The sequence below is a fragment of the Cervus canadensis genome, chromosome 30 (genome assembly GCF_019320065.1).
Source record: "Cervus canadensis isolate Bull #8, Minnesota chromosome 30, ASM1932006v1, whole genome shotgun sequence".
In the NCBI taxonomy this organism is placed as follows: Eukaryota; Metazoa; Chordata; class Mammalia; order Artiodactyla; family Cervidae; genus Cervus; species Cervus canadensis.
The window spans coordinates 8966230-8988066 of NC_057415.1; the positions used below are offsets into that span (position 1 = coordinate 8966230).

At 38.7% G+C, this 21837-nt stretch overlaps 1 protein-coding gene, 1 long non-coding RNA gene and 2 other non-coding genes across 11 annotated transcripts in view; 1 reads left to right on the forward strand and 3 right to left on the reverse strand.

Moving 5' to 3' along the window:
• UBAP2 (ubiquitin associated protein 2) overlaps nucleotides 1–21837 on the reverse strand; it is a 112093-nt gene that overhangs the window by 15570 nt on the left and 74686 nt on the right. For 4 of the 8 annotated variants that reach the window (XM_043453453.1, XM_043453457.1, XM_043453455.1 and 1 more), the window contains 7 exons: nucleotides 20151–20221; nucleotides 17005–17072; nucleotides 14376–14565; nucleotides 11245–11458; nucleotides 4490–4770; nucleotides 3727–3896; nucleotides 1527–1740 (listed from right to left, as the gene is read on the reverse strand). In XM_043453453.1, coding sequence (XP_043309388.1) covers nucleotides 1527–1740; nucleotides 3727–3896; nucleotides 4490–4770; nucleotides 11245–11458; nucleotides 14376–14565; nucleotides 17005–17072; nucleotides 20151–20221 — 1208 coding nt within the window. The remainder of the gene's footprint in view (nucleotides 1–1526; nucleotides 1741–3726; nucleotides 3897–4489; nucleotides 4771–11244; nucleotides 11459–14375; nucleotides 14566–17004; nucleotides 17073–20150; nucleotides 20222–21837) is intronic. The other 4 variants (XM_043453458.1, XM_043453456.1, XM_043453454.1 and 1 more) reach the window with 1 other exon arrangement.
• Nucleotides 4774–7466, reverse strand: LOC122431862. The gene is made up of 2 exons (XR_006266655.1): nucleotides 6038–7466; nucleotides 4774–6006 (listed from the first exon to the last, which is right to left on the reverse strand). It is a non-coding gene; the product is annotated as an uncharacterized LOC122431862 (long non-coding RNA).
• On the reverse strand, nucleotides 14175–14255 carry LOC122432151. Its single transcript, XR_006266764.1, has one exon. It is a non-coding gene; the product is annotated as a small nucleolar RNA SNORD121A (small nucleolar RNA).
• On the forward strand, nucleotides 16223–16294 carry TRNAW-CCA. Its single transcript has one exon. It is a non-coding gene; the product is annotated as a tRNA-Trp (tRNA).

Below are 21837 nucleotides of genomic sequence, written 5' to 3' on the forward strand. Positions count from 1 at the left end.
TGCTGGGAACAAAAATAACATCAAATGATCAAGAGAGATCAGAAATCTGGTTCAATTAGCTGAGCAAGAAATGAGTTGAACAGTGATATGGATAAGAAGAACAAGAGGTCAAGTTAGAGCTAGAACTGAGATGTCAGGCAGATGAAGAGATTTAAAGAAATGGTCTGATCTATGTCTTACACACTAAAGACCAGCACTTTCCAAGGGAACAGAATATTCTGCAATAGTGAAAATACTGTCTGTCTATACTCGGTCGTGTACTATAGTGACTGACCAACCATATCTAGACAGACAACATTTAAATCATGGTTTGTCAGAAAAGCTGAACTTTTCATTGTAATATTTAATTTAAACTACCACATGTGGCTAGTGGTTACCATGTTGGAAATCACAAAAATAAACTTCTTACAGAATATATATCGAAACTACATGGCTTTTTTAAAAGGTATCAACCCAGAAAGATAAATACAGGTGGAAAATGAGAGCAACAAGATTTTATACAGTAGAAAGCAGATGCCAGATAGTAACTGACTTAGCTGACCCGGTAAAGCCAAATCCTAAGCAAGTAGTTGAGAAAACGGAAAACCACTCAACTTATACCCAAGAACCATACCAAGCAGCTCAGAACTAATATATGTCACCTAACTTTGGAACTGGGTGTCGAGGCAGGGCCAAATGTGAGAATTTTTTATAACTCTGCACAGCAGGGTGAACGCCCCCTTCCGCCTTCTCCCACAGGCTCTGAACTTCATCAATGAATATTCTAACAGCAGCTTTCTGTTCACACTAGGCTTTTAAGACACTGACAGACAGGTATAGGTCCTACAGGGAAGACTGGAAGAAGAGTCCCTGAAGAATCCAAATAAACCCAACAGGAAAGGCCCACAGGGCTGATGAAGGAGCTCCCACCCATACAGAAATGGCCAACCACACTGTCCCTCCCTGAAGCCCATGTCCAACAACCTACCCCTATAGACAGTTTTAGTGTTAAGTGGGCACACTGGATTCACCAGACATTTGAGGAAAACATCCAACATGAAAGATGGACAAGGAAGGGAGGAAAAACCTCTTAAGTCAATACATGTAATATTTCCTCACAACCTTAGAAGGAAACTTAAGAAAAGAAAATGTATCCAAATGTCTGCTATGCCAATTCAACTGTTTCTATTATTTTCATATTCTCACCACTCTAAAGTAGCTTTCACTAGCAATGCTTGAATGTCTGCCTTACAGGAAAGTGAAACATTACAGACTATAGTCCCCACCTACCCCACTGAAACCACTCTGCACAACTCAGGGTGTATCCTAACACTATCCATATACCAGGTGTCTGGGTCCATTCACACAATCCCTATGTATGGGTGAGTGAAACACGGGTTTCAAACGAGATGGCCACAAACTATATGGATTCCTCTTAAAAGGTTAGCCAATTTCTAAAATGAAATTTTCTAAAAGGAAATTTCCCAAACTACATACTGAGCTCCAACTGGAATTTCCTGGGAGAATAAACCTGAGGGACCACTTGCCGTGATGGTTCCTGGAGCTGACTCCGACGGACTCACAGAGCTTTGGTATGCGATCCTGCTATGCACAGAACTCTGGTCGTAGGAGGAAGACGTTGCTACTGGACTAGTGGAGCTCAACGAGGAGCTGGTCAGACTGGAGGAGGTAATGACGGAAGTTGTGTAGGTGGAGTTCTGTACTGCACTGGTCATTGGTAGGGAGGTATTCAAAGAATCACTACAGAGAATAAAAGACATGAGACATACATCTGTGTCACTTCACAGTTTTCATGAGGTAGAACAATTTCATCTCTTGTCATATTTTAAATTAAATAAATATATCCGTAACTATAAAATGTATACTGCTGCATCATCTGTAGATGCAAATGAGATTAAAAGAACAATTAATCCCTCCTCCCAAATTAGAGCAACCTAATTTAACTGACAGTTCAGAACTGGGAAAAGAGTATGTCAAAAGACTGTATACCATCACCCTGCTAATTTAACTTATATAAAGAGTACATCATGCAAAACGAGTGGGACAAAGCTCAAGCTGGAATCAAGATTGCTGGGAGAGATATCAACAACCTCAGATATGCAGATAATATCATCCTAAGGGCCGAACATGAAGAGGAACTGAAGAGTCTCTTGATGAATGAAAAAGGAGAGTGAAAAACCTGGCACAAAACTCAACATTCAAAAAACTCTGAATGTTCAAAAAGGTACAGCATCCGGTCACATCACTTCATGGCAAATAGAAGGGGGAAAAGTGGAAACAGTGGCAGATTTTCTTTTCCTGGGTTCTAAAATCACTGTGGACAGTGACTTCAGCCACAAAATTAAAAGATGTGTGCTTCTTGGGAGAAAAGCTATGAAAAACAGAGACAGCATATTAAAAGCAGAGATATCACTGCCAACAAAGGTCCATATAGTCAAAGCTGTGGTTTTTCCAGTAGTCATGTATGGATGTGCGAGTTGGACCATAAAGAAGACTGAGCACCAAAGAATTGATGGTTTTGAACTGTGGTGTTGGAGAAGACTATTGAGAGTCCCTTGGACAGCAAGGAGATCAAACCATTCATTCAATCCTAAAGGAAATCAGCTCTGAATATTCCATTGGACTGATGCTGAAGCTCCAATATTTTGGCCACCCAATGCAAAAAGCTGACTCATTGGAAAACACCCTGATGCTGGGAAAGACTGAAGGCAAAAGAAGGAAGCAGTAGAGGATGAGATGGTTAGATAGCATCACTGACTCAATGGACATGAATGTGAGCAAACTCTGGGAGACACTGAAGGACAGGGAAGCCTTGCATGCTGCAGTCCATGGGTTGCTGAGTCGGACATGACATGGCAACTGAACAACAAGTTTAACTAATAGGCAGGGTGACATAATTAAGAATTCTTAAGAAACTTTTAGGAATCTAAATGTCCTGAGTCTGTCCTTAGAAAGGGAACTCAAGCAAATATCAAATTTTGACTCAAGGTAAAAAATGTAGTAAAATAAAATCTAAAATTGGAGATTCCTCTATTTATAAAATATTCCATTGAAAGAAAATAAGTGTTAGCAAAGAGGTATAGACACTGCATCCCTCATAGATTACTGGTAGGAATGTAAGTATTTCAGCCATTAGGGCAAAATTCTGACAGATTCTCAAACGGTTAAATACAAGAGTTACCAAACGATCCAGCAATTCCCAGGTACAGATCCAAAGCAAATGAAAGCACACAAAACTTAACTGAATTTTCACATCAATATGATTTATAACAGTCAAAAAGTGGATGTAACCCAAATATCTAATGAGTAGATAAACAAAATGTGATGTACCTGCACAATGAAATACTATTTGGAAAACAAAACGCACACATACTATAAAATGGATGAACCTTGAAAACACTATGCTAAATGAAAGAAGTCAGAAACAAAAGACCACTTATTGCATTTTCCTAGTTATATGCAATCCCACAATAGGCAAATCAGGAGACAGATTACTGGTTTTCAAGGGATAGAGTGAGGGGGAAAGCTGGGCATGACTGCTAACAGGCACAGGACTTCTTTTTAGGGGGGTGGAAGACACATTCTAGAGTTAGCCACTGGTGATGGTGACACAAACCCATCACTATAGGGTTTATTTTCTCCACCACATGATTTCTTAGGCTCTACTGTGTTTCACTTTGCAAAGGACTTAATCAAAATTAGAAAGAGAAGTGGGAAACTGCATACCTTAAAGATTTTGAATACAAGCTAATGGGAATCTGGCTACTATTTTCACTGCTTGCAGCTGATCCAAATTCAGAGAGAGAAGGTTCTGATCCAAATTCCAAGGCGCCAAACTGGACATTTAATCCTGTGACATCTGCTGATCCAGGCATTTCCACTGCAGAAGCTGGGATCTGTAAAAGCAAAACCATGATGTTAGCAACGGAACTGAGAGATTCCCAATCACAAAGGCCTGCACTGGGTTCCCAGGGCCCTGTGAGGAGGGCCTAAAGAACAAGGAGTGAAAGGCAGGAAAAAGAAATAGGATTTTTTTTTTTAAAGAGAAAGGAACAGAGCCAAGAAAAATTAAAAAGTTAACGGAATGATCAGTTCCACCAAATGCTTCTTAGGATGGCGGGTGGGAGTTGGGGGGGAGGGGAGGGGGAGGGTGTGACACGGGATTGTGGTGATGGATGAGTGAAGAAGAGGGATCTCTAATGAAAGCATCACCTGGTCAAGGAACCACTCCTCCTACCTCTACAGAACAGAGCTAAGTAAGTACAGAAGAACATCAGATTCTCTTAGCTAAATGCACAAGATCATCAGGTTTCCTGAGCGAGATCTGTAATTTAAATGGACAGTCCTGTCTCTTAGCACAAACGCATTAGTCACTCAGAAACGACCGATTCCTCATAAATCAAGAGACTATGTACTTGAAAATACCCCATGAACTAAGTGTTAAAATGCACCCACCTCTGGCTCTATGACTTCCTGATAAAAGACCCACCTTAGAAGCTGGAGGTATTCGCCGAGACTTGGGGAGCTTGATGTGTTTGGGCTGTGGTTGGTGAGCAGACACAGCAATGTTTTCGACAGTCATGCTGGGAAGCTGCAGGAGTTTGTTCACAGTGGAGGTACTGCTGTCTCTGGGTGCTGCCTCTCGGAGCTTCACCTGGGAAGGAAAGGACTCCAACCCAGGAGGAGGAACAGTGACGGCCTGAGTCTGGTGCTGCTGCCGTTGGCTCAACTGGCTAAGAACAGGGGATGGTTCAGGCTGAGATTTGAAGTCTATGGAGCGGGGTGGGGGTGGGGGGAGGCAACAGTCAATCATTTAGGCACATGAGCTCACAGCTCCCTCGTCCGCCATCCCTGACGGTGGAGGGCTGCTGTCACCACCGCTTTCTCCCAACCATCTTCTACCTCAATCCCAAACACGTTGTGTGTGTGTGTCTATAATATTTTAACAACTGGCCTGTGACAAATGGAAAAGGACACCTGAATGAGTTTGCAGCTAATGTCTTATGCAGAGAGGAGATTCAATTTATGCTAAAGCATATGGGGTGGAGAATGGGTATTCATATTTTATATTAACTTTTGAAAATTATTATTTCAATAGCATATGTGATACTACAAAATCCAAAACATACAAAAATATATATGAATAAAAATCACCCTTCCACCCTGTTCTCAGAAGCAGACATTGTACCCAGTTTCTTGAATAAAAATATTAAAGATATTTAGTTTTCAGAGACTGTGCCACATTAATGTATGAAGAACTACTTCATTTTTATGATTACAAAGTCAGATATTGTATACAAACTCTGATTTTTAAAACCAGCATTATATTAATAAACTTTGAAGTTTTCCAATTTCTTGCTATGAAAAGCAATGCTGAAATAAATATATTTCTATGTAAGACATTCTGGTCAAGTGTACGTACAGCTGCAGGATCAACTGCTAGAACAGAGTTGCTGGTTCAAAGAGTGACTTGATACTTTTTATATTAAGGAAGTTCACCCTTTGCCTATAATATGACTTTTTCCCCCATAGTTTGTCTTCTTTTTCATTTGGTTATGGTATTTCCTCTCACAACCAGACTGGTAGGTCTACCTCACACAGAATATAAAAAAATCTTCCTATGTTTTTCTGTTATTGTTATTTATCATCTATGTTTAGGTATTTCACTCATTTGGCACTTTGCTGAAGAGTAGGAGTTAGTGATCCAACTTCATTTTCCAGCTAGATACCCAAGAGAAATAAACCATCTTTCCACCACAGATTTGCAGTGCTACCTCTACCATACAGAGAACCTTTTTCTGCAAAGAACCAGACAGTAAATATCTTAGGCCCTGAAGGGCAGCTCTTAGCAACTATTCAATTCTGCCTTTGCAGACTGAAGGTAGTTACAGATAAAACATAAATAAATGGCTGTGTTCCAATAAAGCTGTACTTCCACAAATAGGTGGCAAATCCAGTCAAAGGTTTGCCATCCCATGTCTTAGTCTATTTCCATCATAGTTGAACCTATTTTCATCTATTTCCATCATAGTTGAACCTATTTTCGTCTTGATATTAGAGCAAAGTATAAAGAAGACAGACTTTCAAAGAATATGGGAATAGCATGCTCAGATCTAAAAACTCATACCACTCAGTAGTTAAATGTGCAGAAAAAAGTCCACACACAGGAGGACTACATTAGAAATATCAGCTTCTGTCAGGGACCATGGAATTTTTGGTATGTTCCAAAGGATGCCAATGCTCTAACTGATAAAAGGGACTCTCTTTACCTCAATTATTTATACGATTTGGTTTATGTTGAATGTTCTCTCTCCTTCTGGGATTCTACAATTTTGGTTGATACTAGGTAGAGAGTGCCCATGTAACCAGTCTCCCAATAAAAACCTTGGACATTGAGTCTTTAACAAATGCTTTGGTAGAAAAGACTTCAAACCTAGCGTAGTCTCAGGTATTTCTGTAACAGTATACCATTTCATTCAGCAGAAAAATGTGTTTCCACATCTCTTAGTATGCCCTAAACATAAACCAGACAGCCAACCCTATGGTTAAAGTAACCCTCTGCTATTGTGGCATGTGTATTGGTGGGAAATGGAGGATTAATGTCACAAAGTCTATGAGTGTACATCTTAGAAAACATCTAACTTAGAAAACATTTATAATACAAACCACAGACATTAAGACTAGACAAAATCATGGCAGATACACACACGTTAGAATCAGAACACGACAGAGAATATGATTTAAGGTATTGTCCACATTCCACCTTCTTATTCTAATAAAGCTCAAAAAAAAGTCTGTCTAGGTATTTATTCAAAGTGTTGTTTCCTTATATCTGCTTGACTACTATCGTGCTTTTGCACATCTGTTCAAGGTATGGACTACTACTACTATTAATATGAACAAACAAATATAGGTATTTATACAATGCCAAACTGAATGATTTAATTCAGAAACTGCTGAAGTTCTACTAAAAAGAAATATGCCTGGTCAAGACAGAACCCGTAAACACTAACCACTGACATTTACCTCAAAGTCTCCTGCTTCTGAATTGGCAGGCAGGGTGTAGTGGCTAAGAGTGCTGGGTGGCTGTGGTTTGGGTCGGTGGGTGGTCAGGACCAGAGGGGTAGTCTCTGGCTGACTTATCAGGGTGGCCCAAAGGTGGAGGGACTTTATCTTGGCATTTGGTGGTGGTAGTAACTGCTTCCCAGTTTCTGCTGAGTCAGAGATCTCCGTTGTGTTCTTGTGCACTGGCTTTTGGAACTCAAGTAAAGGCCCTTTCGTTTTGGGTGAAATTCCTCTTGGTAGATTGGATCTAGTCTGGTCTTTGGAGAGAGATCAAGCTCTGAGCCTTTGGAGTGGGAGCACTGACTCCAAGAGCCTAGACAACCAGAGAACTAACCCTCAGTTCAGTTCAGTCGCTCAGTCGTGTCCGACTCTTTGCGACCCCATGAATCGCAGCACGCCTCCCTGTCCACACCAACTCCCGGAGTTTACTCAAACTCATGTCCATCGAGTCGGTGATGCCATCCATCCATCTCATCCTCTGTCGGCCCCTTCTCCTCCTGCCCTCAATCCCTCCCAGCATCAGGGTCTTCACATGAGGTGGCCAAAGTACTGGAGTTTCAGCTTCAGCATCAGTCCTTCCAATGAACACCCAGGACTGATCTCCTTTAGGATGGACTGGGTGGATCTCCTTGCAGTCCAAGGGACTCTCAAGAGTCTTCTCCAACACCATAGTTCAAAAGCATCAATTTTTCGGCGCTCAGCTTTCTTCACAGTCCAACTCTCACATCCATACATGACCAGTGGAAAAACCATAGCCTTGACCAGATGGACCTTTGTTGGCAAAGTAATGCTAGAGAGTATCAAATAGTGAGAACTCTCACAAAGGAAACCACTTGAATATAAGACCTGGCATCACCCAACCACCAGAAGCACCCTGTGCAGGACGCTTCATCTAAACAACAAACAAAACAAAAATACAAACCCAATCATCAGCAGACAGGGTTACCACCTCACTCAGCCTTGCCCATCAGACGAAAAACAAACAAACAAAAACTCAGCACAAATCTCACCCTATACAAAGCTTACACAAACCATTGGACCAACCTTCGGAGGGCAGAAACCAAAGGGAAGAAAGAATTCAACATTCAAGCCTGGGAAAATGAGACCTCAAATACAGTAAGTTAAAAAAAAAATAATGAAAAGGCAGAGAAATACCACACAAATGAAGGAACAAACTAGAAACACAGAAGTCCAAATAAATGAGGAGGAAACAAGCAAACCACCCGAAAAAGAATCAGAGTAATGACAGTGAAGATGGTCAAAGTCCTTGAAAACAAAACGGGGAGAAATGTAAGAGTCAATTAACAAAGACCTAGAAGAACTAAAGAACAAACATGCAGAGATAAACAACACAATTACTGAAATTAAAAATACTCTAGAAGCAATCAACAGCAGAATATCTGAAGCAGAAGAATCAATCAGTGAGGTGGAAGATAAAATGGTGGCGATAACTTCTGAAGCACAGAATAAAGTAAAAAGAATGAAAAGAACTGAGGATAGTTTCATCACATCACATCACATCAAAAAGCTCTTACACCATGATCAAGTTGGGTTTATTCCAGGAATGCAAGGATTCTTCAATATATGCAAATCAATCAATGTGATACTGAAAGATAAACACCATATGCTAATCTCTACAGATGCAGAAAAAGCCTTTGATAAAATCCAGCCCCCCATTTATGATAAAAACTCTTAAAAAAATGGGCATAGAAGGAACCTACCTCAACACAGTAAAGGCCATATACGATAAACCTACAGCAAAGATTATTTTCAATGGAGAAAAACTGAAAGCATTCCCCCTAAGATCAGGAATAAGACAAGGTTGTTCACTTTCACCACTATTATTAGACAGTTCTGGAAGTCCTAGCTAGAGCAATCAGAGAAGAAAAAGAAATAAAAGGAATCCAGATCGGAAAATAAGTAAAATGGATTAAAGACCTAAATGTAAGACCAGAAACTATAAAACTCTTAGAGGAAAACAAAGGCAGAACACTCACTGTTTGCAGATGACATGATACTGTACATAAAAAACCCTAAAGACAGTATCAGAAAATTACTAGAGCTAATCAGTGAATTTAGCAAAGTTGCAGGACACAAAGCCAATACACAGAAATCACTTGCGTTTCTATAGACTAACAGTGAAAAATCAGAGAAAGTAAAGAGTCAGTCATATTCACCACTGTAACAAAAATAAAAAAGTATCTAGGAATAAACTTACCTAAGGAGACAAAAGGACTGTACACAGAAAATCATAAGACACTAATGAAAGAAATCAAATTTGACATAAACAGATGGATAGATAATCCATGTTTCTGGGTAGAAAGAATCAATATTATGAAAATGACTATACTACCAAATGTAATCTACAGATTCAATGTGACCCCTAACTACCAAAAGCATTTTTCACAGAACTACAACAAAAAATTTCACAATCATATGGAAACACAAAAGACCCCAAATAGCCAAAGCAGTCTTGAGAAAGAAGAATGGAGCTGGAGGAATCAACCTTCCTTACTTCAGGTTATACTACAAGCTACAGTCATCAAGACAGTATGGTACTGGCACAAACACAGAAATATAGATCAATGGAACAAGATAGAAAGCCCCATAAACCCATGCCCCTACGGATACCTTATTTTTGACAAAGGAGGCAAGAATATACAATGGGGCAAAGACGGCCTCTTCAATAAATGGCGCTGGGAAAACTGGACAGCTACATGTAAAAGAATGAAATTAGAACACCTCCTAACACCATACACAAAGATAAACTCAAAATGAATTAAAGACCTAAATGTAAGACCAGAAACTATAAAACTCTTAGAGGAAAACATAGGCAGAACACTTGATGACATAAATCAAAGCAAGATCCTCTATGACCCATCTTCTAGAGTAACGGAAATAAAAACAAAAGTAAACAAGTGGGACCTGATTAAACTTAAAAGCTTTTGCACAGCAAAGGAAACTATAAGCAAGGTGAAAAGACAACTCTCAGAATGGGAGAAAATAATAGCAAATGAAACAACTGACAAGGGATTAATTTCTAAAATATACAAGCAGCTCATATAACTCAATGCCAGAGAAACAAACAACCCAATCAAAAAGGGGGAAAAAGACTTAAACAGACATTTCTCCAAAGAAGACATACAGATGGCTAACAAACGCATGTAAAGAGGCTCAACATTGCTCATTATTAGAGAAATGCAAATCAAAACCACAATGAGATATCACCTCACACCGGTCAGAATGGCCATCAGCAAAATTCTACAAACAATAAATGCTGAAGAAGATATGGAGAAAAGGGAACAAACACTCTTGCACTGTTGGTGGGAATGTAAATGGATAGAGCCATTATGGAAGACTTACGGAGATTCCTTAAAAAAACTAGGAATAAAACCACCATATACCCAGCAATCCCACTCCTAGGCATTATACCCTGAGGAAACCAAAACTGAAAGACACACATGTATCCCATTGTTCACCGCAGCACTATTTACAATAGCTAGGACATGGAAGCAACCTAGATGTCCATCAACAGATGAATGGATAAAGTAGTTGTGGTACATATGCACAATGGAATATTACTTAGCCATAAAAAGGAACACATATGAGTCAGTTCTGTTGAGGTGGATGAACCTAGAATCTATTACACAGAGTGAAGTGAGCCAGAAAGATAAATATCATATTCTAACACTTATATACGGAATCTAGAAAAATGGTACGGAAGAAGTTATTTATAGGGCAGCAATGGAGAAACAAACATAGAGAATAGACTTATGGATATGGGGAGACGGGAGGAGAGGGTGAGACATATGGAAAGAGTAACATGGAAACTTACATCACCATGTGTAAAATAGAGAGCCAATGGGAATTTGCTGTGTGGCTCAGGAAACTCAAACAGGGGCTCTGTATCACCCTAGAGGGTGGGTTGGGGAGGGGATGGGGGGGAGGTTCAAGAGGGAGGGGATATTTGTATACCTATGGCTGATTCATGCTGAGGTTTGACAGAAAACAACAAAATTCTGTAAAGCAATTATCCTTCAATAAAAAAATAAATTAAAAAAAAAGAAAGAAAGAAATATGCCCAGTCAAATCCACATTAGTGTCCAAGAGTCAGCCTACTCTCCCAGCGTTTGGCATGTCCTCACTAGGGGCAAACCACCGTAGAAAATGCACACTTACCAAAATGACTAAGGACTGAGGACTGGGAGGCTGGAGGCTTGAGGTCCCAAGAAGAAGTGGTTGTGGGAGAACTCGTACTATTTTGCTGTGAACTTGAGGTGGTGGTAAACTGGCCCAAACTCGGAGCTTTCAACTGGTCCAAAATCTGGGAGCTGGTAATGTTCGCCATTTTTGAAGGGGCAAGCTCTCCAAATCCTGAACCAAGGACGGATGACTTTAAAGGGAAAGAAAAACAAAAATCCTCAGCAATACAGAATTTCTACATGCCCTTGTATTTTCACAAGGATTTTAAAAATTATAGCCTAGAACATTCTGAATTAGATTCATCTGAATAAATACTACACAAAAATATTACCAAGCAACAAGATATGACTAAATAAATCTAAGAATCCTTCCTGCTTCTGATACAAGAGCTTCGAGGGAAGAAGAATAGTTTCCCTAGATTTTAAGAAATTGACTTTTATTCAAAAAGTGGTATCATTTAAGCTTACAAACACAACATTACTTTTTTTAAAGTAGACAGAAATATCACTGATCAAATGACAATGACAAGGTTGAAAAACAAAATACAATATTTTCTAAATGTGTGGAATGGTAGTCATCTTTAACTTTGCCAAGTTTTTACTAGGGTTAGTCACAGAGAGATCAGCCATCAGATCATCCTGAAAGGTTAAAGACACATCACAGTACTTAACAGTCAGTATTCCAGAATCAGACACTGAATTACACAGAGATATGCAGCCAGCTGGGCTGCCGTCTCGGGGTCACACAGAGTTGGACACAATCGACGTGACTCAGCAGCAGCAGCAGCAGCACGTGTGTGCTGAGCAGACGCCCTGGACAGTGCTGTGCTTATTTCACAGTGTTCTGATGACGGAGACACCAAATACACTTCCTGAGCAAATGACGAGCCAACATGAGAGTGGCAGATCAAGTGCATTTTTACCTATCAATGTCATTCAATCACTGAAAAGATTAAGTCAAAACATAACTCCACAACCACCATAAAGGTTAAAAATAGAAATGATCTACATTCCATCAAGAGGCCTGATCTAGAAAGCTGAATCAATTATTTCTGGTAGCAATTTCCAAAGCCATGGACTATCTGTCCCAGTTGTTTTAAAGATACCCAAATTCTCCAATGTGAGCAAAAAACTTCAGGCTATAGGCAATTACTGCACTTCAAACACAGAACCTGCTTCTATTAAAACAGCCGTGATAACATTACTTAACACTGCTCCTGACTCTGGGCTCATGCCACCCACTACACCACTCTTATGTCGCTTATAAATGCATCAAAACCCAGCTCAAGCTCAAAGAAAGGCATCTTCTTCTCTTATCCAATCTCTATCCTGCATCAGCTAATTTAGTTGTATCGCACTTTCTGTGTGTTTCACAACACGATGACATCACTGCATCAATGACTAACACCTTGCTTTAGGTAATACCTATTAACACAGGGTTTTAATTCCACCTACACATTTCAATCAAAGGGGACAGTTTACAAATGTGCCTACGGGTACACTTGTGCACATGCATTCACATAAATACATACAAATGCTCAACGCCCAATGCCAAAGATCCTGACCCGTCTTGTGTAGAATCTGGCTTAATCTTATTACTATTGTTATCTGGCATATTTAGTTATTATAACTGAAGTTTCCCAATGATAATAAAAGTATAGTAGGGCTGAGAATCACTGTTCTCACATGCTAAACAAACAATTTGTACTCTGGTTTCTCAAGATGTTGTTCACGACAAAAAGGAACATGCCTGAAGGATGCTGTTAAAATAAAAACCCTAATGTCCTGTCTACATTCTCAAGTGGCCTGACTATGATTCCAGCAAGTCAGCAAGGACATCATATCAGTGTACCACTGGCAGATGGAGGAAAGGAACTGGATGGTTCAATCAAACTCAGGGGTATTAATGGGCCCTCTCAAAACAGTCTGCCTTGGATCTGTCCATCTTCAAGAAGTGACACCCTCTCAAAAGCTATCAACAATGACACTACAAATGCCAAGTTCCCAAGCTAGTTATACTTGCCATGACATGACTATGCAGAGGAGAAGATGACAATGAGAAGTTCTCATATTCAAGTCTCCCAATTTTTAGGGAACAGCAAAGAATTTTGAATCCAGGTGGGGGGGGGGGTGATTATCATAGATCATATTCTTAAGAAATTCCATTTTTCAACTGTAGATTTCAGACTAAACACAACAAAGAAGAACAAAAGTATTATCACTAGTGAAAGCTGTGGATTTGTGTCTATAGTCCTTTCAGCCTCTAGTCTTGCACCTCAGAACAGCCCACACTGAGACGGAGACCTGAGTTTACCATTCTGCAGCTACATTCTTTCATATTCTATGTTCTAAGCTTTTTACTCCCATCACCTATCTTCATTTGCTTCACTAACAGTTCCTGAGCTTTTCTCTGATGGAAGTTAGTTCTCTTCTTTTGTCTATGCTGCAAAGTATGAGGTATCTTAGTTCCCTGAACTTTCACCCCTGCACTGGAAGCACAGAGGCTTAACCCCTGGATCACTAGTGAAGACCCAGGAGCTAAACTGTTACAGAAGCCAAAGTCATATATGCAGCAGCAGATGACACTGTTTCAATAAAAACATATCCAATTTTTAAGGGCCTCTACTATGCAACTGTTTGGAATAACAAAACCAAAATGCTAAAAATTTAAGAACCTAGGCAGATCTAGAAATAACTGTTTTTGCAGATTAGCAAAGCAATACTGACAAACATTAGCATTTAAGTAAACTGGAAAACAAATGAAAATTTAACATCTTAAGTATAGAGACAGACTCTGAAACAAACCCAAGGAAAAAAATCATCCTTCTTACTAGAAGGATCCCTAAGTTGATTATGACTGAACTAATTCATAATTCAACTAATCATAAAGAAGTACTTTTTATCGTCATCCAGAAAACTCAGTGGTTGAATTCCACACAGAACTGTCAGATATGTGCTTGGAAATTATGACATCATTGTTTTCTGGACTGGGATCTAGTATAGAGATTTTTATATGCAAAAAATAATGATAAGGCAAGTGCCTTTTAAGAATACATTTGTTCACAGGACCATTCCTTAAAATCTCATACTGTGAGAAAAACGAGTTACCAAACTCTGAGGTGGATAGGAGTTGACAGCAGCGGAGCCGCCAGTCCCTGGTGCCATCTGATTGTTGTGCTGAGAGTTCGTGAAGACAAGGGCTTGGCCAAAGCTCTGCTGTTGGGAAGCTTCAAAGGAGTTGACTTCTGGGGCTTGACTGGGAGGAACAGGCTTCTGGAGCAAGGCTACCAGATCAACACTAAGCAGACAAAAAGCAAATGAAACAATGAGTCAGAAGCAAATCTTACCAAAAAATAAACTTGAGAAATGAATCACTATAAATAAGTTCATGCTAAAAATAATCCCAGGGAGGAAAATCTTTGGATACTGGAGTTTAAGAGCAGCAAAAGGAGAGTATCAATCATCCCCCCACATGCCTACCCTACCAAGAAAGCACACCAAGCCACCAAGACCCAAATAGAGCTTTGCAGAGAAGAGAAAAGAAAGGTGCATTGAGATGTTTCCACAGAAATGGCACAGTGACAACTGATTAGAAAATCTGGAGCAACTGAGTACACTTCAACAGTTTTCTTGGCTTGTTTCCTTTAGAATATTTGGCCCTCTTCATTACTTAAAACAAGTCTCTCTTAAACTTTCCCAAAGGAAAGTAAATCCATATTTTTGAGGAATGAGGACCAAAGCCATGCTAGACCACTCAAGCAGTTTTGACATTTACCATAAATATTCCTGTAAGTTTTGTGTTCTATCCCATGATATATTTAGGTTTATATAAATCTCAAAATTTCTCTCTTAAATATTTAGGGAAAAAATGCACAATATATTAACAAATACTCTATTAATTAGACTTCTTATAATGTCCCTAGAAAGACTGAGATTCCAAGTTTAGAATCATGGCCTTAAAACCTGAAAGCATGAGGAAGAAATGATCTTTCAGATAATGTATTTCTTGACATGAGAATGAGCTACTAATTTCTCCACAGAAAGACCTAAGATGGTAATCTGCTCCATTAAATCCTTTTAAAGGGCAGTTCCCAAGCAGTTCTCCTAACGGAAACTCACCATGCCAATGAGGCAGATTCTGGAAGCTCAAATAATTAAAAACTCACTCGTGATATACAGCCAAGTTCCTAGGCTTGAGTTCCTCTCCTTACGCACTACCCGCTCTCATGTCCCCGTAACTGAGAAACAGTTATGGGATCTAGTATTATGGACCCCAAGGAATGTTCCAGCTTATGATAACCTAATTCCAGGGATACAAATCCATGGTAGTTATATTACATATGACCCATCTGAAAGTTCCATAACTACAAAAACCAGAAGTTCTATTCCAAACAATTGATGAAATATATATATAAATGAAGAGCACTGCAGCACTACTGTCTGAAAAATAATCCTTAAAAGGTCCACTTTTTAAATGAAAATGATGAAAAAGAAAAAGAAAATGATGACATGCAATTCATCAAATACTAAATACAATGAAGAAGATACATCCATTTAAGGAAAAATTCTGAGCAAGTCACACAATAATATATTCCAAGACACAACCTTTGATTTTTATTTCCCTGTAATGAAGTCTTATCACCACCTCATTTAGCAAGAGACTGAGCATATTAGGTTCAAAATTGCCTTCAATGCTCAGGTATCATATATATCAAGGCTCTCATCCTTCTAGATCACTACTTTTTGAAACCATAATCAAAGGTTTTTGGAATTACTGTAAACCTGAGACTGTAAAAAAATACTTTTCAATAATTCAATTCTGCACACATTCTAACAATGTTTCTACTATCCCAAAAGCTCCTCCTTGTCTGTAATCTATGAAATTAGTAGATTAAAACTACTAGAACCCATACAAAATGAGAACTTTGTACTATCCTAAGATCTAACTAGGGGCTTCCCTGGTGGCTCAGAGGTTAAAGCATCTGCCTCCAATGCAGGAGACCCAGGCTCGATCCCTGGGTTGGGAAGCTCTCCTGGAGAAGGAAATGGTAACCCACTCCAGTATTCTTGCCTGGAGAATCCCATGGACGGAGGAGCCTGGTAGGCTACAGTCCACGGGGTCACAAAGAGTCGGACATGACTGAGCGACTTCACTTTCACTTTTCACTTTTTTCAAGATCTAACTAAACGGCATTACATGAAGAACCAAAAGAGATTTGTTGTGTTTATCTGTCAAAAAAATGTTTAGGAAAGTAAAAAACAAATTGTTAGATTTAACATTATTGCTGCCATGTGTGTGAGCACATGCTCAGTCATGTTGACTCTCTGAAACCTCCCTGGACTGTAGCCCGCCAGGCTCCTCTGTCCATGGAGGACATTGTCCATTTTCCAGGCAAGAATACTGGAGTGGGTTGCCACCTCCTAATCCAGGGGATCTTCCCAACCCAGGGTTGAACTCATGTCTCCTGCAGTGGCAGGCAATTCTTTATTGTTTGAGCCACCTGGGAAGCCCATAACTGCTATTTTAATTCATCAGCAGACACAACAAATTAGGAAATGATGGAGGCTCTGTGAGCTCACCAGATAAGGATAAAACAAAAGTCTTACAAAAGAGAAAAACAGAAACAGATTCAAGAAAAGGGTAAAAAATAAAGAGATCTGAGGAAGAAAACCACTCTCCTACAGCAAGAAATTTTAATTCTTCTCTGAATTTAAAAAGGTGGGGGAAAGTATTTACCTTTGCCCAGGTGTGACATGATTCTCTGCTGGAACAGATGAGGAAGTGAAGACTTTTGTTTCCGAAAGCTGTAACAAAAGGATTTAAAATATTTTAATCTTATTTTATGTAATGTAAAACCAAAAAATGTAACAAATTCCTGATAATTTTTAGTCATCAGTACTCTTCTTCTAGTTCACCCAAAAGGCAGTCTAAAGGAAAAGAAATAAACAAGTGATCATGGCATGTAATTTTCTTAAGGTTAAGATAATTTTAGATTGATAATTCCACAATAAGGATTCCACGTGAGGGAAACAAGTGAAGTAAAGTCAGATCATAGTTCAAGTCCCAGTCTCACTATTCTACTTCACATTATACTAAATGAGAACTCCTATAAAAACCACCACTAATGTCACTATAAACACCAAAAAGGAGTAGGAAAAAAGTCTGAAAAGGTAAATTACTGACATTCTCTTTTCCCAAAGACAGGTGGTTTTAGTATTTTCTTTACCAGTAATAGATTTACTAGTCATAGATTTCCTTACTGCTTATAATACAAATAATAAACTGAATAACTGAGTAAGGTATGTCATATATATACTCCATCACAAAATCAAGACGACACTTATTACTCCAGAAGCTCGCTCCTGTCCCGTGTGATCAATTCCTTGAGCACTCACTTCTGTCCCCAGGCAACCACGGGTATGTTTTCTGCCATTATAGCTTAAGCAGTATTTTCCAGAATTTTAAGTGGAATTTTTAAACATACAATCTTTTTCGTGTATTTCGTGTATATTCGATTTTTTTTTTCACTGAACATAATCATTTTGAGATTCATGGATGTTGTTTTAAGGCACACAGGATACAATTTCTTGAAACCTCAACTGACATTGCTGAAAGGCAGACTTATATTTTCAAAATGGGGCACAGTCTTATAAAGGCTAATACTGTTGATCTAATGACAATGTTGAAAATTAATGAAAATGCTATTCTTAAAAATACTAAATGTCTCAGGCTTAAAATCAGACTTCCTCAGACATTAATATTAAGGCAGGGGCAGATCAGGCAGTTAGGTGTTCACTTTCTGTAAAAACAAAAAGTGCTAAATTCATTATAATGTTTCAACAAGAAAGGCTTATACCATGCACTGCACTCTATTGCAAGATAGTATCTTAAGAATTCCAAGGAATCCATTTTTGTCTTAAAGAATCTTATCAATTAAATTAAGACAGAGAAGCAATCAAGGAGTAATTCTATTAAAAGTAGTAACAGAAGATCTAAAGCCTTAAAATATAAAATATTAAGTTCAAGGTAAATAAGAACTATTATACATTTATCACTGAAATCCTATCTAGTCCACAGGAGAACAGAAAACTTGCATTGTTTTCTCCTCCTAAACTCTAGAAGGAACTCAGGATTTGCATTTTAGATTATTCACCATTCAATCACCATTACTTTGTAAATGTCAGAAACTTTTAAGTAATTTGGTATTTCCTGGAAAAGAAGATGTTCACTATTGTATACACGGAAGCCTGCTCAGTGATACGTGCTAGCCTGGATGGGAAGGGGGTTTGGGAGAGAATGGATATCTGTATGTGTATGGCTGAGTCTCTTCACAGTTCACCTGAAACCACCACAATACTGTTAATTGGCTATATACCCCAATAGAAAATAAAAAGTTTAAAGTTTGGGGAAAAAATTTTTAAAAAGATGTCTAAATTCCCTACCGTAATTCTTTTCAGTAATTCTATTGTGATACAATACAGCCTACACAGCAGAGTATTACTAACTATATGTGTGTGCATTTGAACTGCTTGTTAGACGACTTACATCTTAAGACCTCACCTGAAGCACAGAAAAACCCCATCAGTTAGGCAGGATGGTTATTATGATAATCATTCCAGGGATGAAAAATAGGAGGCTCAGGAAGGTAAGATGCCTCATCTAAGGTCAACAGGTCACCCCAGCTAGAATATGAATACAAGTCATCTATCTGCCCTCTGATAGCTGGCTGGCTTTCTATCCTGCCTGCTGCCCCAGACAAAGCTTTGAGCTCTGGAAGCCTTTTTTTCTCCCAAAAAACTCTTAGCAAAAATTCTAGTAACACAAAACATGTAAAACTAGGACAGATCTGTTTGAAATAAGGTATGGTGCCCAGGTTACTCACTCTGACTTCCTCTTGTCACTGGTATCATCCCTCCACTGACTCTATTACCACCCATCTCGTCCACTCTCCTCAGATTACAGGTAACAGAAAGCCTGGTGACATCATACCCCAAGGTCTTATGGTTAGTATGTGGGATAAGTAAATAAAAAACCCTAAAGTTTCTGAAGCTCCAAAGGAGTACATCCTTCTCCTTTTTTACAGCCTATCCAGAGTACTCCCTAATAAGTCAGATAAAATAGTGATAAAGAAAGCTCAAGTGCAATTTTGTTTGTTTTTTTAAAAAATGTTAAGTACAAATGGGGGGAGGGAAGATAATCTCAAAAAGAAAAATAAAATCCCAAACCCTGGGTCATGTTATGCAATTTTGAAGGTCAGTACTTGTAAACCCTTTATTCTCTCCCACCCAATGTCAGCTGTAACTCTCTAACATGTACATACTTCTGTTCTGGACCTTAAGAGTGAAACAGAAAAATAATTAAAGAGTATCTTATACTGAACATAGAACTTAAGGATCAATACTACTAATACCAAGAAGCTAGTACAGTATACTCGAAAATGTCTGTGGAATAAATGAATACAAAAAAAGCCAGTCTAGTTGAAAGGGGAGTTGCTTGGCCCTAGAACCAGAATGATTTATTGAGGTTAATTTCAACTGTAAACCTAAAACATAGAATCTCTCCTTCAATAAAAAGGTTATAAAGACAAAATAATCATTCACAGGCCAGGGTAATAGCATCAGCTGGTTATTGGGCCAAATAAAACAAAGATAGTGAAAAAATGATGTCGCTCCTGTTTAACACCTGGTCATCTTTAAATAGATGCTTTACAAACAAGTTTCTCAAAAATCTGGAAACACCAACATCTTTCTGAGAAGCATCTGCTTAAAAAAAAAATTAACCATAGAAGTCTGAAAGGGAGCTTAGAATAGTGATAAGATATCCCAAGCTTTCCTCAAAAGTACATGTGTTCCTGCCAGAATCCAAAAGAAAGACAGTCACACCTGATGCTGAACACTTACATCTTCAGTCCAGTCTTCCGCTGTCCACTCTTCCACAGAATTCTTCCAGGCCCCTGTTGACAATCACAGTTTACATCACAAAGTCAAATAAGGTCTTATTCCAAATGATTCTCCATTGTGTATGGCACAAGATATATCACGTATCTCATTAGCAAAATAGTTTACAATCCAAGAAATATGAGACTCTTAACCTATCTCAAGAAAATCAGTCATGTTTTCAAATGCAGCTTGGCTAAGTACTAAACACACACACACACAAGCCATGTCCCAAGCTGCTTCTGGATAACATCCACTGCCTTAAGAAAGTATGGCACAGCAAAACTAATATTAACAAGGAGATCCTTATGATACATTATTTAAAAAAGAACACAATTCAATATAAGGCAGCTCTGCTTTGGGCCCTCATTTCAGGCAGATTATCAGATTTAGAGAAGTGTTTTTTATATTAGCTCCATTATATAGTTTCCTAACAGGTCTCCAGCAAAGCTGAGCATTAGTCTTATTCACACAAAGTCTGTTGCTATACTCCTGATAAGTAGGTACAGAAAATGTGTTCACACAGTTCTTACAGAATAATCATCTATATAGAAAACAATTAAGTACTCTGAAGAAAAGTATATGAATTCAGATATGCTGATATTAGGGCTTAGTGATCCTGTGTCCATTCCCATTATTTTAAAACACATGTACAAACACATACCCAGATAAAACAGTTTTAAAGGAAACACACCAAGACACTGACTGTAACTACCATCAGGAAGCGGGAGTGTGAATGCTTTCAGTTCCTTCAACAGGAACAAATAGCTGAGCATCTGACCTGAAATGAGGTTTGTGTGTGGGAAGAGGAAGGGCACACCCCTGCAAAAATAAGGCAAATGAACAGATCTAACTACCTTGGAATCATGTCAGTAACCTAATAACTAAACTGATGCTGCAAACCTAAGAAAAGAGGCCTTCTCTGTTGAAGACTTTCAACAGGATGTCCCTAATTCCAGACTGATTATGGCAAACAAAAGTAGAATCTATGGATTTATGGAACATGACTTCTTATAAAATATTACCCCAAAAGTGCTATTTTGTGGCTATAAAAAGGGAGACATTTCAAATGTGAACACATGCCCTGGTGTGAGAGAAACCCACACACATCACACCAATACCGTGGATCACGGGGCACGTGCATTACAGGAAAGCACTCCCTACTCTTCTGTCCCTCTCGATTGCATGCACCCTTGTAATAACAGTAAAACTTGATTAAGGAATGTTTTAATATTTGAAATGATAATCTGGTCCATTGCTTTGGCTAATTTATCTTATCTTTAAATGGTTTCCATAATTTCTCCAGAAATGTCACAAATCAAGTATCAACTTCTGTGTCCCCAAAACATCTCTTTGAATTAAAATAGTTTCATAAACAAAAGCAGAAAGATGTAATAGCTTAAGTGAAGAAATACAAGGTACAATTAGTCCCGAGTGGAAATCAATACCAGAACTTAGATCTCTAGAGCATGCTTTACATGAAGTTAAAGGGATCCAAGGCAAGCCATCCACCTACACTTCACTATCATCGAGGTTTCTTAAGTACTAACTCGCGCCTTTCTTAAGTACTAACACATAAATCTCCAACCTTCTACTGTATTTCCTTCCAGACTTTTGTCTCAGTACATGTATA